Source organism: Charadrius vociferus, unplaced genomic scaffold, assembly GCF_000708025.1.
Source record: "Charadrius vociferus isolate BGI_N301 unplaced genomic scaffold, ASM70802v2 scaffold593, whole genome shotgun sequence".
In the NCBI taxonomy this organism is placed as follows: domain Eukaryota; kingdom Metazoa; phylum Chordata; class Aves; order Charadriiformes; family Charadriidae; genus Charadrius; species Charadrius vociferus.
Window position 1 is genome coordinate 906,588 of NW_009647739.1, and position 12,573 is coordinate 919,160.

General features: G+C 47.1%; 2 protein-coding genes across 2 annotated transcripts in view; both read left to right on the plus strand.

The window, feature by feature from the left end:
• GSG1L (GSG1-like) overlaps positions 1-3,868 on the plus strand; it is a 56,904-nt gene extending 53,036 nt beyond the window's left edge. The window contains exon 7 of the mRNA XM_009881915.1: positions 3,846-3,868. Within this exon, the coding sequence (XP_009880217.1) occupies positions 3,846-3,868 (23 nt within the window). The remainder of the gene's footprint in view (positions 1-3,845) is intronic.
• Positions 3,869-3,930: 62 nt separating this feature from the next.
• LOC104283729 lies at positions 3,931-5,792 on the plus strand. Its single transcript, XM_009881946.1, has 2 exons — positions 3,931-4,451; positions 4,963-5,792. Exons 1-2 carry the CDS (start codon positions 3,931-3,933, stop codon positions 5,387-5,389), a joined length of 948 nt encoding a protein of 315 aa, XP_009880248.1. The 3' UTR covers positions 5,390-5,792.
• Positions 5,793-12,573: the final 6,781 nt, after the last annotated feature.

A 12,573-nucleotide genomic window follows, 5' to 3' on the forward strand; every position in this document is an offset into this window, starting at 1 on the left:
TTCACCGTAAAGCACAGTGTCATTTTTTTTCTATTCAAACAAGATCATCAGAAGAACTCCAGATTTAAAACATGGTGGAAATGATTCACAAAAAAAGAATATCCGCTGTTTTTTCTTGGTCTCAAGTGCCACAGAAGGAAAGCAGTGCTGCATTTGCAGACAACTCTCAAATGTCTCCGAATTCAGTGCTACAAAAAGCCTATTGCACAAGCTCAGCTGGAGAGGGCAAGGCACAGACGGCAGACAAGGTCACTCTGACAACGGGGAACATGCTTTATATGCCGAGCAGCGCAGGGCTGGAAGAAGGCAGACAACAAGGGCTTGACGCATTTGAAGTGTCGCTCAAAGTTGAGTCAAGGTTTCTCCTTGTGGAGGTACCTGACAGCTGCAATCACCTTCCTATTTCATGTCAGCATTGATTTCAACTCCAGGTCTTCCAATTCTTCCTGTAATTTATTCAGTTCATAGTGATTCGCTACATAAAAACAGGTGGAAAAGAATCCCCTCTGATAAAGCACCATGGTTACAGATCTGAGATCCAGCCTTGCTACACTGAAAGCAATGGGAATTTCATTCCTGTCTTCAGGCGAACCCTTGCCCACTAGCAAACTCCAACGTTACAGAGCTCAGGTCTCTCCTTATTTACCTCTGCTAAAATCCAGACTGACGTATTGCTTTAACAAGCTTCGGGTTGCCTCTTAAGCAACCAGCCCCTCTGCTTCTGAGATAAGCATGATGATAAAAGTAAATGCAGTCCCATGTTTAGCACTGAAGCCAGTGAAAATTAAAGGGTGGAAAAGGAAAGCAAAATAAAGTGATAGTTTATACTTTTTTGTTTCCTCCAGTGCACAGGTGAATTGGAAATGTTTCTTATATAAATTTCAGTGAGATTAGTTATGAAATGTGCTTTCTGTCACTCTTTTAAATTGCATCTTTCAATAAATGTTCCATCTCCTACAGCTAATCCTGGATTTATGAAAAAAAAAACCAACACCAAAAACAAAAAAAAACCCACCCAAAACAAAACCCCACAAAAAAGCCAGCCCGGACCAGCACTACTAAAGATGTGAAATGAAGTCTTTCAGATTGAACATGCACTCAAATAGCCTTTAGGTTACTGTGCATATAGTTTCCCCCCCAGAATACAGGTAGGGATTGTTGCTCTCTTAATGTTCAGATAGTTTAACACTGTAAGATATTTGAGGACAAATATGTATCTTTTTAACAAAAAAGTTACATCATGCATTTATTTTATTTGCTTTAAAATGGGGTTTGCTCTTGTCAGAATGAATTTCCTACACTTTGCTACAGCAAAAAGCATCTCCTGAATGTGGGGGTTTGTAGTGAAGATTAAGGAACGCCAGAGATTCGGCTTTGCTCTAAATAACCAGCAACTTTGTGTTCTCTGTACCAGAAGATCGCCCTTTCCACGCCTCCTCTCGGTCCCAGAGCAGCCCATGAACCAGCAGACACCTCTCTCCCCACCCGCCTGCTCCCGGGGGCGCAGGGATGCACTCCTTTGGCCAGAAGCTCTGGCTCTAGATCCTCACAAGTTTACCAGGCTTCTTTGCCTCTCTGGCGAGAAATGAACAATCAGCTTCACCTGTGCCAAATTCCAGCTTTCTGAACACCTCCACAGCATGACCAAACATGCTACAAGCTGTCATTCCTTGTTTTCAGGACAGACCGAGAGACAGCAACTCGATTTACAAAGGCAACGCAACAAAGGTGCCCAGCTCCGGGCTGCCCGCGCTCCCACAGCCCCCTCTTCCAAAGGCCTGAGCTACTCACTCGGAAGGGGGAGCAATTCGGCTACCCACTCGGAAGGGGGAGCAATCCGTCTGGGCCACAGGGCTGCAAGTAACACTCTAATAGAAGTAGAAGTAATAGTAGTAGAAGTAAACTTCTATTGTTTTTGTGTAGCCTTTAAAAACCTTTCTATTTATGAGGGACTCCCCTGCAACAAGCACTATAAAATCAGTATGGAAGGGGAAGGCTCCAATGGAAGAGATGGATGGTGAGATGGGACTCAGACGGGAGAAAAGTGAAAGGAGAAAGGGAAACTGTGGGGGAAATAAGTTATTTTCATTTTTAAGCAGAATCACTGACTCACAGAATAACACAGGGTGCAGAGGGCCTCGGAAGGGCTCTAGTCCAGTCCCTCACTCACAGCACGAGCGTTAGACCTGGCGGGATCAGGCTGCTTAGTTCTTTGTCCAGTTGAGTTCTGAACGCCTCCAAGGATAGAGATCCCAATACCTCTCTTGGCCTCTGTCCCAGTGTTTGAACACCCTCAGGGTTAAAAAGCTTTTCCTTATATCTAGTTGGCATTTCTTGTCTTCCACCCCTGTTCAGCCAGTTTATGAAATCAAGGCATTTCTGGGGATGGGTGCTCCCTCAGGCACGTGTGCTCTTGGTTTCTCTCCTGCCTTCTATATAAATCATTTTACGCTTCTTTTGTGGCTCTGTTTTTATGCAGTAGCTCTGTTACTGTCTGCTTTTCCAATTATGAAGCCTCTAAATTTGATTTAAACCGGATAATTATGCTGTGATCTAGCGAAGGCCTTAATTAACCCTATTGAAGCCAACAGGCATGAGGCATGCTCTTTAGGACCTTAAAAACTTGGCGTTTAATTGCATCCAACACTGAGAAAACCACAGGGAGGCGGAGAAGTGAATATGTAGCTAATTCAAGCCACTGGTACTAACAGGACAGGACTTCATGCACTAGATCTCGTATAACTCATCCACACCAGGATTTTCTGCTGTCTTCCACCACAAGAGGAATGTGAATATACCAGATGCACAAGAAGACTCAGTCGGTCACTGGTATTGCTACAAAAGTTTGTGATGTCCTTTGGCTGTTAGAAATCCTGAATCATGATCTGCGCGGTGGGTATGTCTGTGTTCCCCCTCAAGCTCAAGGCACTTCTAGCTGCGTTTGCTACCCATCAGGACAATTCCGGTCTCCGGGGGTACAGCTTGCTCTCTTGCCATCAGTCTTGCCAAACTAAGTAAAATATAACCGGGGGCGGGGGGAAGCATTGGGATCTCTCCTGCCTGGCAGCAGCCAGGAGAAAAGCACAGGAAACAGTATTCAGGAGGGGCGGTCAGGCATCCCATGCAGTTGGCATTTCCAGCCACCTCAAATAGCTGGTCAGCCCTGGACACAGCCCACAGCTGAGGAGCGGGGGAAGAAAAGTCCTTAACACACTGAACTGTATAAAAGAAATGTCCTATAATGTCACCACAGGAACAATGACGTCATCCTGTGCTGCCCTTCTGTTTTTATCAATCTTGCCTGTTTATTCACCCCCTAATTCACTGGGTAACCGTGCAGAGCTACCAGAAGACGTAAGCCTGGGGCTCCAAGGTGAAGGCAGGTCTTCACGCTTTGCGGGTGTGATCAAGGGCAGATGCTGTGACAACCTGCAAACCAGGTTTTATCCTTTTGCATTCTTACTGGAATTTGTCAGTCAATGTGCCGATAGCTTTCTTCCCTTCCTGCCCTTCCTCAGCACCAGATCCTTGGTCCTTGCAGAGCTGTAGGACTTTTGGGAAGGAGAGCACTGGTGTGCCAGTGATTATCACACTGAGGACAGCTGACGAATGCTTAGTTGGCACCAGGGAGGAACTGGTCCTGAATGTACATGTCTTATTCTCAAACACTTTGTTCTTGGTCATGAGAAGCAGAGGGTTTTATATGGGACATAAGAAGCAAATCAGCCTATAGGGAAATGCAGTTACAGGAAACAGGCTTCAAATTGCCCCAAAATTTGCCTGAAATTGTCTTATAAGCCTTTAGCCCAGTCCAGAGGAAAAAGTGTGTGTTTGTCTTCCTTTAGGGCTTCACAACACCCAGCTCTAAATGTCACTAGCACGCAGAGGAACAGGAGTGACCATAATGCTCAGAAAATACCCCCATTCGCTATGTCAAGCTCTTCCAGCGACACATCAAGCAGCTCTTCACTTTCATCAGAACCGACCAGCCAGATCTCCATGGTTCAGGATCAAACCCTGCTGGACATTGCCTCCATCACTAGATTGGCCCCGGGAGAATCACCAAACCCTCAACCATTTGAGCAAAGAAATGAAAATTTAGCAATATCGTGTTCCAGCCTGCTCGGAGCAAGGACTATTCCGGCATCTTGCCCAGCCAGCCCCAGGCTCAGTCTAACACCCAGCTCAGCCAAGCCACAGCAATACTCTGACTCCTCTCCAGTCAGTCCAGGGATCAATGCAACCTCCTTCTATACCTTTTGTCCTCACACAGCACAAAACGTACAAGCTTCAGCATCAGATCACACACTGACCCCAACCACAAAAAGCACAAGGCCTCCAGCAACAACAACTCCTGAAGAGAGTTCCCAGTCTCCTGGCTATTCCAAAACTGGATTAAAGAATACAGGAAAGGGCTTTGGATCAGATCTGGAAGACCCTGATCATGAACGGTATGTATCCAGACCATACACATGTTTAAGTCCTCAAATGACTCAACTTGATATAGGGTCATTAAGAGCCCCTCATAAAAAAATTTAAATATCTTTTATGATTTAGATGCTCCCAGTGTTTGTTTTCCAGTAACTACCTTGTACTCCCACTAAAGCCTGTTATCCAAGAAGCAAAATACCGTATGTTCCATACATTCGTTTAGCTCTCCAGACCTGATTACAGACCACCCCTGGGCCAGGTTGTCAGCCTCAGCTCCTCTAACAGGGCACGGTTGTAAGGTGCCTCGTTTCCTTCCAAATGGGAAAACACATCTCCCCCCGTGCTAGCAGAGAGAAACTCTGCTGGTGCTATGAAGCCTGACAAAGAGCTGGGGAAGGTATTCCGTGACATGGCTGGTGTCTCCCTTCCCAAACCCCTGGCTCTGTGGTCCGACCCCAGGCAAGCTGTGTTGATTTCACTCCTCTGGGCCTCTGAACTCCACACTGTGTCTGCAACTTCTTTCCTTGGCAGGAGATTTGTAACTGTGAAGGAATTCCAAGCCATGGAGAAAGAACTAGAGGACGTAAAAGAAGAACTGAAATGCCTGAAATGGAAAGTGAGACACATTGGTGAGACTGTGCAGCCCCTGGCCGAAGACAGCAAGCGTTACAACGGCTATACCCTGACGGAGCTCAAGGCGATGGTGCAGTTTGAAGACGACCCTTACAAGGCTGCCCACAAGATCCTAACTGCGCTCTTCAGCGACGTCTACTTGCTACAGCACTCTGTCACCGAACAGGCCTGCAACTCCCGATCTCTGCCCAAGCCCAAAATAGACCCAGAGCTGTACACGGTGTACTGTGACATTCTGAAAAGCATATTCCCTGGAATTAGCAGCCAGACCTTGAGGGAAGAGACACAACACGTGCAGAAAGGCACCTGGAAAGAAGTACAATAACACCAGAGCCCACATGATGTTCTGCAGAGCGAGAAGTTTCCAATGCTTTTAGAGGACTGAACTGTGGTAGGTACCGTCGGTTGAGTCTATCCCTTCTAGGTGTGGATCATCTCTAAAGATACTGGTGAGCTCTGAGCCCTTCATGCCACTTGCCCGATGAGACAGGGTGGGAAGGCATTCTGCATACTTCCCGCATTTTAGAAAAAAATTGCCCCCTTGGTGTCTCTTTCAATATATGGACGTTTCCTTGTTTCCAGCAACTACAAGTGCTGACAAAAGAATTCAGAGAAGGCCTTGTATGTCCAAGCAAGGGCCTTCTCCCAGTCCCAAACAGACCAACCAACCAGCAACTGGGTAGTTTCTATTTTCTAGAGTATATCATTCATTAAATGACATTACTTGTTAGAAAATTGTGCCTGGTTTTTTGTTTGGGTTTTTTTTTTGGTCTAAAAAGGCTTTGCATATCAAATCAACCACCGATCGTAACTTGAAAACACACTGGGATGAGACCTGGGAACACAGCAAGCCACCCTCCTCTGCCCATCTGCACCCTGGGTTACACGGGAAGAACTCCAGGGCACAGAGGTCAGCAGCTGCCGTGCGCCCAAGCAGGTCTCCATGCTGGGGAACTGGGGACCATGGCATAAGAGTGTGCCATATGGCCCTAAATCACCAACCCACCAGGGGAACAGGTAGAGGTCTGTGACCTCCATCTCTCCTAACCTCTGATGACCGAGCTGACAGACCAGCTCACGTGTATTAACAACCGTACCTTGCCTTCCCGTGACAATGACGCTGAAAGGCTGGCCCCCTGCAAAGGCCCCACAAGGTGGCCGCTACTGCGGAGCCTGCCCTAAGGGAAGGAGGCTGCCGGTCATGGAGGACACAGAGGAAAGTGGCCCTGGAGCTCCTTCCTCCCCATCTGGGACCCAGCAAAGTACAATGGATGAGGAACAGGTTGTCCACCAGGTTCTGCTCACAGGGCTGGCCTCGGAGCCCGTTTTGTGAAAATCTGGTGAGGGTGGTGGGGTGGAGGGGTATACTTGCCATTTTGCTCAGTACCAAAAATCCCTACACTACCGGTTCACCCACTCCCTTTCAGAGCATCATTGACACTTCTTGGAAACAGTCACTTCCCTGGTCTCAGTGTGACAAATACATCAAAACCCAGAACACGTCCATCCTACACGCTGCTGCTGCTCCCTGCCAGGCCAGGAGGATGGCAAGATGAGCAAAAGGTAACCTGTAGGTTCAGCCTGCCTTTCCCTCTGCTGGGATATAATCCACTTCTTAAGCTTATTCCAAAAACAACAGAGAGGAGGAGAAAAACACCATTACAAAAGGAAAAAAAAAAAAAAAAAGGAGATCATTCCTCTCATCACCACAGCTCCAGACATCTTCAGAAGATGGGAAGGGGCAGTACACTCCAAGGACATGCTCTGTACCTTCTGGGCTCTGCTGCAGAAGGATGTTCTGACATTTGTATGAGAGTTCCTTCCTGTCTTTCAGCATGCGGTATCTATACTGTTCTCCGCTGGGCTTATGAAAACATTTTTTTATTCTCGTTGGTACTATTTTACTTATGAGCCACTGTGCAGACACAGGCACAGCGCTTTGCTCCCGCAGCCTCTCTGTGCCACAGCACAGCCAATGCTGCAGCCACAGCTGGAGAATCCCCAGGCGGCTACGGCAGTACCCAGAGCTGCGCACAGCGCATGACCTCGGGGCAGGCACAGCACCAAAGCAAGGGACGGGGAAAAGGATGCCTCCCCCCCGAGCCAGCTCCCTCGGCAGGTGGGCACAGACATGAGCGTAGGGTGGACGGAGCTGCTGGAGACACAGTGTCCCCTCAGAGCAATCACACATCCCGGTGAGCACTGCGGCGGACTGTGACAGACTGTCTGGAAGGCTCTGTGTACCATGGAGGGGTTGTTTGTGTCTCACAAAAGCACCCGCTCCTGCAAGCATTCATGTTCTGCTTTCATGGCTTTTTTTTGGTAGGAAAATGTGCTCCTTTGGTTCAGATGGGTGGAAATAGGCCAGCCCTTCTCTCACAAAACTCACGGCTCCAGACTTGCTTTTCTGTGACAGAGCAGCCCCCCGACTCTCTCAGAGGTCTCTCTTCAGAGCTTTCCGTAAGCTCCAGTGGACACAGAACTGAGGAAAACACACCGTAGGTATTAGCAATGTCAGTCTTCATATGCTGTACTGCCTGCACGCTCTGCCTGTAAATTCTTAATACAGTTGTTCCTGTAAGAACAGCCTCTGTGGCTTATCATGTCCGAGAGGCCAGACAATATGCCCAGATTATCTCCGTTAGCCTTGTTCTTCTCACGCCTGCTAGTAACAAGGTCCAGCACACATCTATGAATTATTTTTATTAGCCTTGCATCATCAAGGCCGGTTCTATCAGACATCGTCAGTTCTGGATCCTGAAAAGGTTTCAGAGTCCTCTTCCTTTGGGACCCGTCACTGTATGAATCACTTCTGCCCATTTTAGGTCTTTCACCCTGAGAGTCGTGGCTTTGAGCTATTCCAGTGGAGCTTCCAGGTTATTTGCATCCAACTAGGGCTGGCCAGTCTTGCCAGACCTTCCATACATTGTTAGGAAGTATCTGCAACTTCCAAGTCCTAGAGTCTGTCCCCAGCTGCGGCAGCAGCCCAAGTGATGAGCTGCAGGGAACCTCTGAACAAAGCAACAGGGCGTAACCCACTACACATTTGTCCTTTCCACACTCCCCGATTCCTTTTCCTCTGCTGCGTTTGTACCTTGAAGGCAGCTCTGCTCTGTGAAGGTGGTTTGTTCTTCAGTTACTGTATTACCTGTGCCGTTGGGGCTATCTCCTGTACCTGAGTCACCTTCCCTGATTTTCCTACAGGGAGAAAAATCCACTAACTTTCTACTCCTTTTCCTAAGCGCTTCCAGTAGTCTGTATTCCCGAGCGTTACCGAGTCCCTTCACCCCGTTACAAGCCTTAGCTTTCCTTGCTGGCTTTGCTTGCCTCGGGTTTGCTGGGGAGAGAAACACCACTGTCTTCCCACCGCTCTGAAGAGCTTTTCTGTGTCCAGTCTATTTTTTCTGTAGTCACCCACCCCTAACACAAGAGGAGGGGGAGGGCCGAACACCTACACCTGCAGAAAGAGCCCTTCTCCTTGGAGGGTGACAGAACGGAATCAGCACAACAGAAGTTAGACAGCAGTATCTTAAATACCCAAGCCTGAAAGCCATTTTTTTTTTGCTTTCACTTTTAGCATCCTGCGCTTGCCAGAAATGTATCCTGCTACAAGCGTGCTCTGTCTTCAGACTTTAGGTCTTGCTGCCTGCTATTCAGACAGAAAGGCAATTACACAGTGCCATTATTCTGACAGTTAATAAGATTCAGCCATTGTTCTTCTTGGACAATTCCTACTGATTTGCCCGGTGCCGGCATTGCTCCTTAGCCCAAATAAGCCTTCTCTCCAAAACGTTATCACCTTCCCTTCTGTAGAGACAGGCAGAGAAGGCAATCAGACACATAGTGAAAAATTAGTCCATAAATCCATGGTGCATTCCATCTATTCTCCATTAAACTATATAACTCTATTTTTTCCCTTGAACATGCAATTTCAAGTCTAAAGACCCAATACCGAACCAAATGATTTTTTTTCTTTCCTTTCTTAACTACAGGCATTACATTTCCTATTCTCCAGCCAGACCCAGACCCAGAGATGCATTAGTACTACACTTATTCAGGTAACATGCACTGTCTGCTACGTGTTCATCCCCACAGGTAACCTGAGGAGCCAAGAGCCGCGGCACAGGTTGTCTTTCCCCGTGCCATCTCTAGGAGCAGGTGTCTAGGCAGAAGCGTGAGGACGTGAATACTTTTTCCAGCCTCAGGCGATCTGTAGTTTGCACTGACTGATTGCCTTAAATAAGCAACCTATTAATATTCACCGTGCTGTGCCCTGCAAGGGTTCGGTTGGCAGAACTGATTCTACAGTGGGTAAGTTATGTTAAACAGAGGGTCCTGATCCATACTTGTCACTCTTATACAGAATAATTTAGGCTGGAAAGTCCCTCTGGAGGTCAACTGGTCCAACCCCCCTGGTCAGAGAGTATTCTAGTAAAAGAAACCAAACAATAAAATCTGTGCTGCAAAAACTAAACTGTTGCAATACAACAAACATCTGACAACCACCACCACCACCACCCCCCCCCAAAAAAAAAAAAAGAGAGAGAGAAAGAAATAAAAAGGAGAGAAGCCAAACAAACAACCTGCATTGGAATCGCTTAATCACTTGCAGATCAGATCCACCACAGGAAAATCCGAGGTGTTTTCCTCTCCCAGCAGCACTGTGCTGGGAGACCATCTACTAATCAGCCTGTAGAAACTTAATTTACATCTGCATCAGGGGATAAAGAAGACAAATGGCAAAGTTTCTGTGGCACTGTTCTGGAGGGCTCTTTACCATGGTTAGATCTACATGCATTGCCAATTCATTTCTCAGATTTCTCATTAATATCTCTAATGCATAATTGCAGTCAAAATCAGCCACTGAATCATACATTTTATGACCTCATGCTTACCCCTTCGTACTGTTAATAATAATATCCCCGCATAATGTGAACCCTTTCTGCAACACAGTCCACCAGCCCTTCTGGTTTGTGACTTAAAATATAGCAGAATTAGTTTTAGACAACTGTCAGCATCTTTATATGAATTATTGGCATCATCTGTACAGAAATGTGAGTAACAAGGGTTTGGGTGGTGCCATTAATTACCATTAATCCCTTTTCCATTCTTCCTACATGAATGCCTGCTTCTCATGAGGTGTTCTCTATACGTTTGTATGCCTGGTTCCTCTTGCACACTCCAATTCAACTTGTCTTTATTTTCACGTTAAATCTACAATCTTTGTTTCCCAAGGGGAAAGTGCCTCTGGAGACCTTTCTCCATTTCTTATACTCATATGCTTCTAGAGGTGGTTACCTTTTCACTATGAGCTGGAGCCCTCCCCTGTGGCCCTCTCCTCTGCTGGAGCGTGACAGGCAAACGACTGCCCAACAAGTCACCTCCCGACCCTTGTTCTCACACCACAAGCAGATGACCAAGGCGCAGATCTCCTGAGGGCCTTAATGCCACTCCCCCAGGGAAAAAAGTGACACTGGGGGATCCAAAAGGACTTCAGACAGAACACGCGAGGACAGAACGTGCACTGATCTACCCAAGTACTGCACTGAGAAATGCAGGTCCGAGCTTCTTGCAGATTTATTGTGAAGAGTACATTTTCTCGATGCCCCAATGAGCGTGATTAAAACACGTATCAATGTCTTGCTGGGTCTGTGGGTTCTGATCAGATCTCTCGTTTTGTGTTAATATTCAGATACGTTACCATCCCAGAGAGATGAATAATAGGAGCTATTTCATGTCTCTGACAATATTAAACATAATGAAAAGTCTTACTATCATCCCACATCCTTCTCCATGAATTCTGGCCACAGACAGATCTCCTGTTGGTAATGGAAATGTCAGTTTGATTCATCTGTTCACCAACAAATCCTTACCAAACAGTTTCCAGCAACAACTCGCTATAGCGAGCCACCCAGAAACATTCCTTTGGAAACAAGCCAGAACCAACACTCGTTGCAGATTAATTTTTACCACTGTTTAGGCTTATACCGTTTCAGGTAGCTTTGCTACTTACTCTATTTTTAGCAGTGCCTCCAGCAGAGCAGGAAAGAGGCAGATCATAAGACTTCTGCTAATCTGCAAATCTGAAATTATAGTTGGGAGACTGAATTTATTATTATACAGCTAGATGACGACAGCAGAGATGACCTTTCCGCAATGCCAGAAGTCTTATCCACCCTGATCTAGGCCTTTAATCAGCGGGGGAAAGTATAGATTATGATGTGTCAAAGGAAAAACTTTTTCCCTATTAGGGCAGTCAAGTATTACAACAGATTGCCCAGTGAGGTGGGGCAGCCTCCATCCCTAGAGGTTTTCCAGGCCAAACTGGATGAAGTGCAGTGTAACCTGGGCTAACTTTCGTAAAGTAAAAAAAAAAAAAAAAAAAAAAAAAGGTTTGTAATTGCAGAAAGCAGCCAGGAAAACCTTTGATGAATGGGAGCACAGAGCCGTGAATAAGAGGCAGGCCCAGCACCGTCGGTGTTTTACACTTGCTCAGGCACACTCTTAAGCCAGCGGGGCTGAGAGGCGCCGGTGTCACAGCTCGCTTCGCGGCGCTGGCTGACTCATTTTCCTGCCGAGCGCACCCTACACTCGGTAAAGCTGCTGCGCCGGTGCTGCCTCAGTCCTCACCCTTTTTGATGAGAGATGAAAGCTCTCTCTTGCTCAGGATGAAAGTTCTTTCCCCAGCTTGTTACAAGCAGACGCATCTGTTCTGGCAGCCACCTTATGCTGCCATCAGGCAGGAGAGAAATCTTAGTGAAAAAAGATAATAGGGCTCAACTGCTCCCAGTTTGTTAGCTTTACCACAGGGACCATCTCTGCTCCCTCGTACGAAGCTCCCCTTGGGTGAAGAGTCATTTCCCTGAGAAACTTTCACAGCCAGAGCAGCTTCTTCTGCATTCCCCCACCCCTATGCCTACCTCGATGCTTCCCGAGCCTCTGACCAACGTCTGTTTCAGCTGTACTGACTGGGACACAGTTTGGAGATCAGTTCAGTCCATAATACTCAGCCGGGCTCACACTCTCCGGAGGCAGCAGGTGAGTACCAGGCTTCTCCCGGCCCTCACAATGGCTCTGAGATGCAGAGTCCAGATCTAAAACTTCTCTTTGGCACCGCACCCACCCCCCACCTCCTCCAGGGCCAGAAGACTTTCAGGTAGCAACTGGCTTCTTTGCTGAGAAGATGGAGCCGTGGTTATTCCTAAGTCCCTTCAGTGTCCTCTGCCATTCACCTCCACAGGCTCAGTCCAGCATGATGAGCTTTCAAAAACCACTGTAAAGCTCCTTTTCCAGTTAGATCCAAATAAGCTAAGGAACACAAGCAACTGGGCTCTGAAACGACAGACCACGTGTGAGTAAGGCAAAAGAATTGAGCACAAATTAATTTTATCTGTCCGATATATCTCCTTAGGTTTATGGTTCCCCCAGAACGCCCATCCTCTTGGGAAAACTGCAATCAATCTGTGCACGCTGACATTTTTACAAGTCCCATGAGCAATAGGGCAGAGA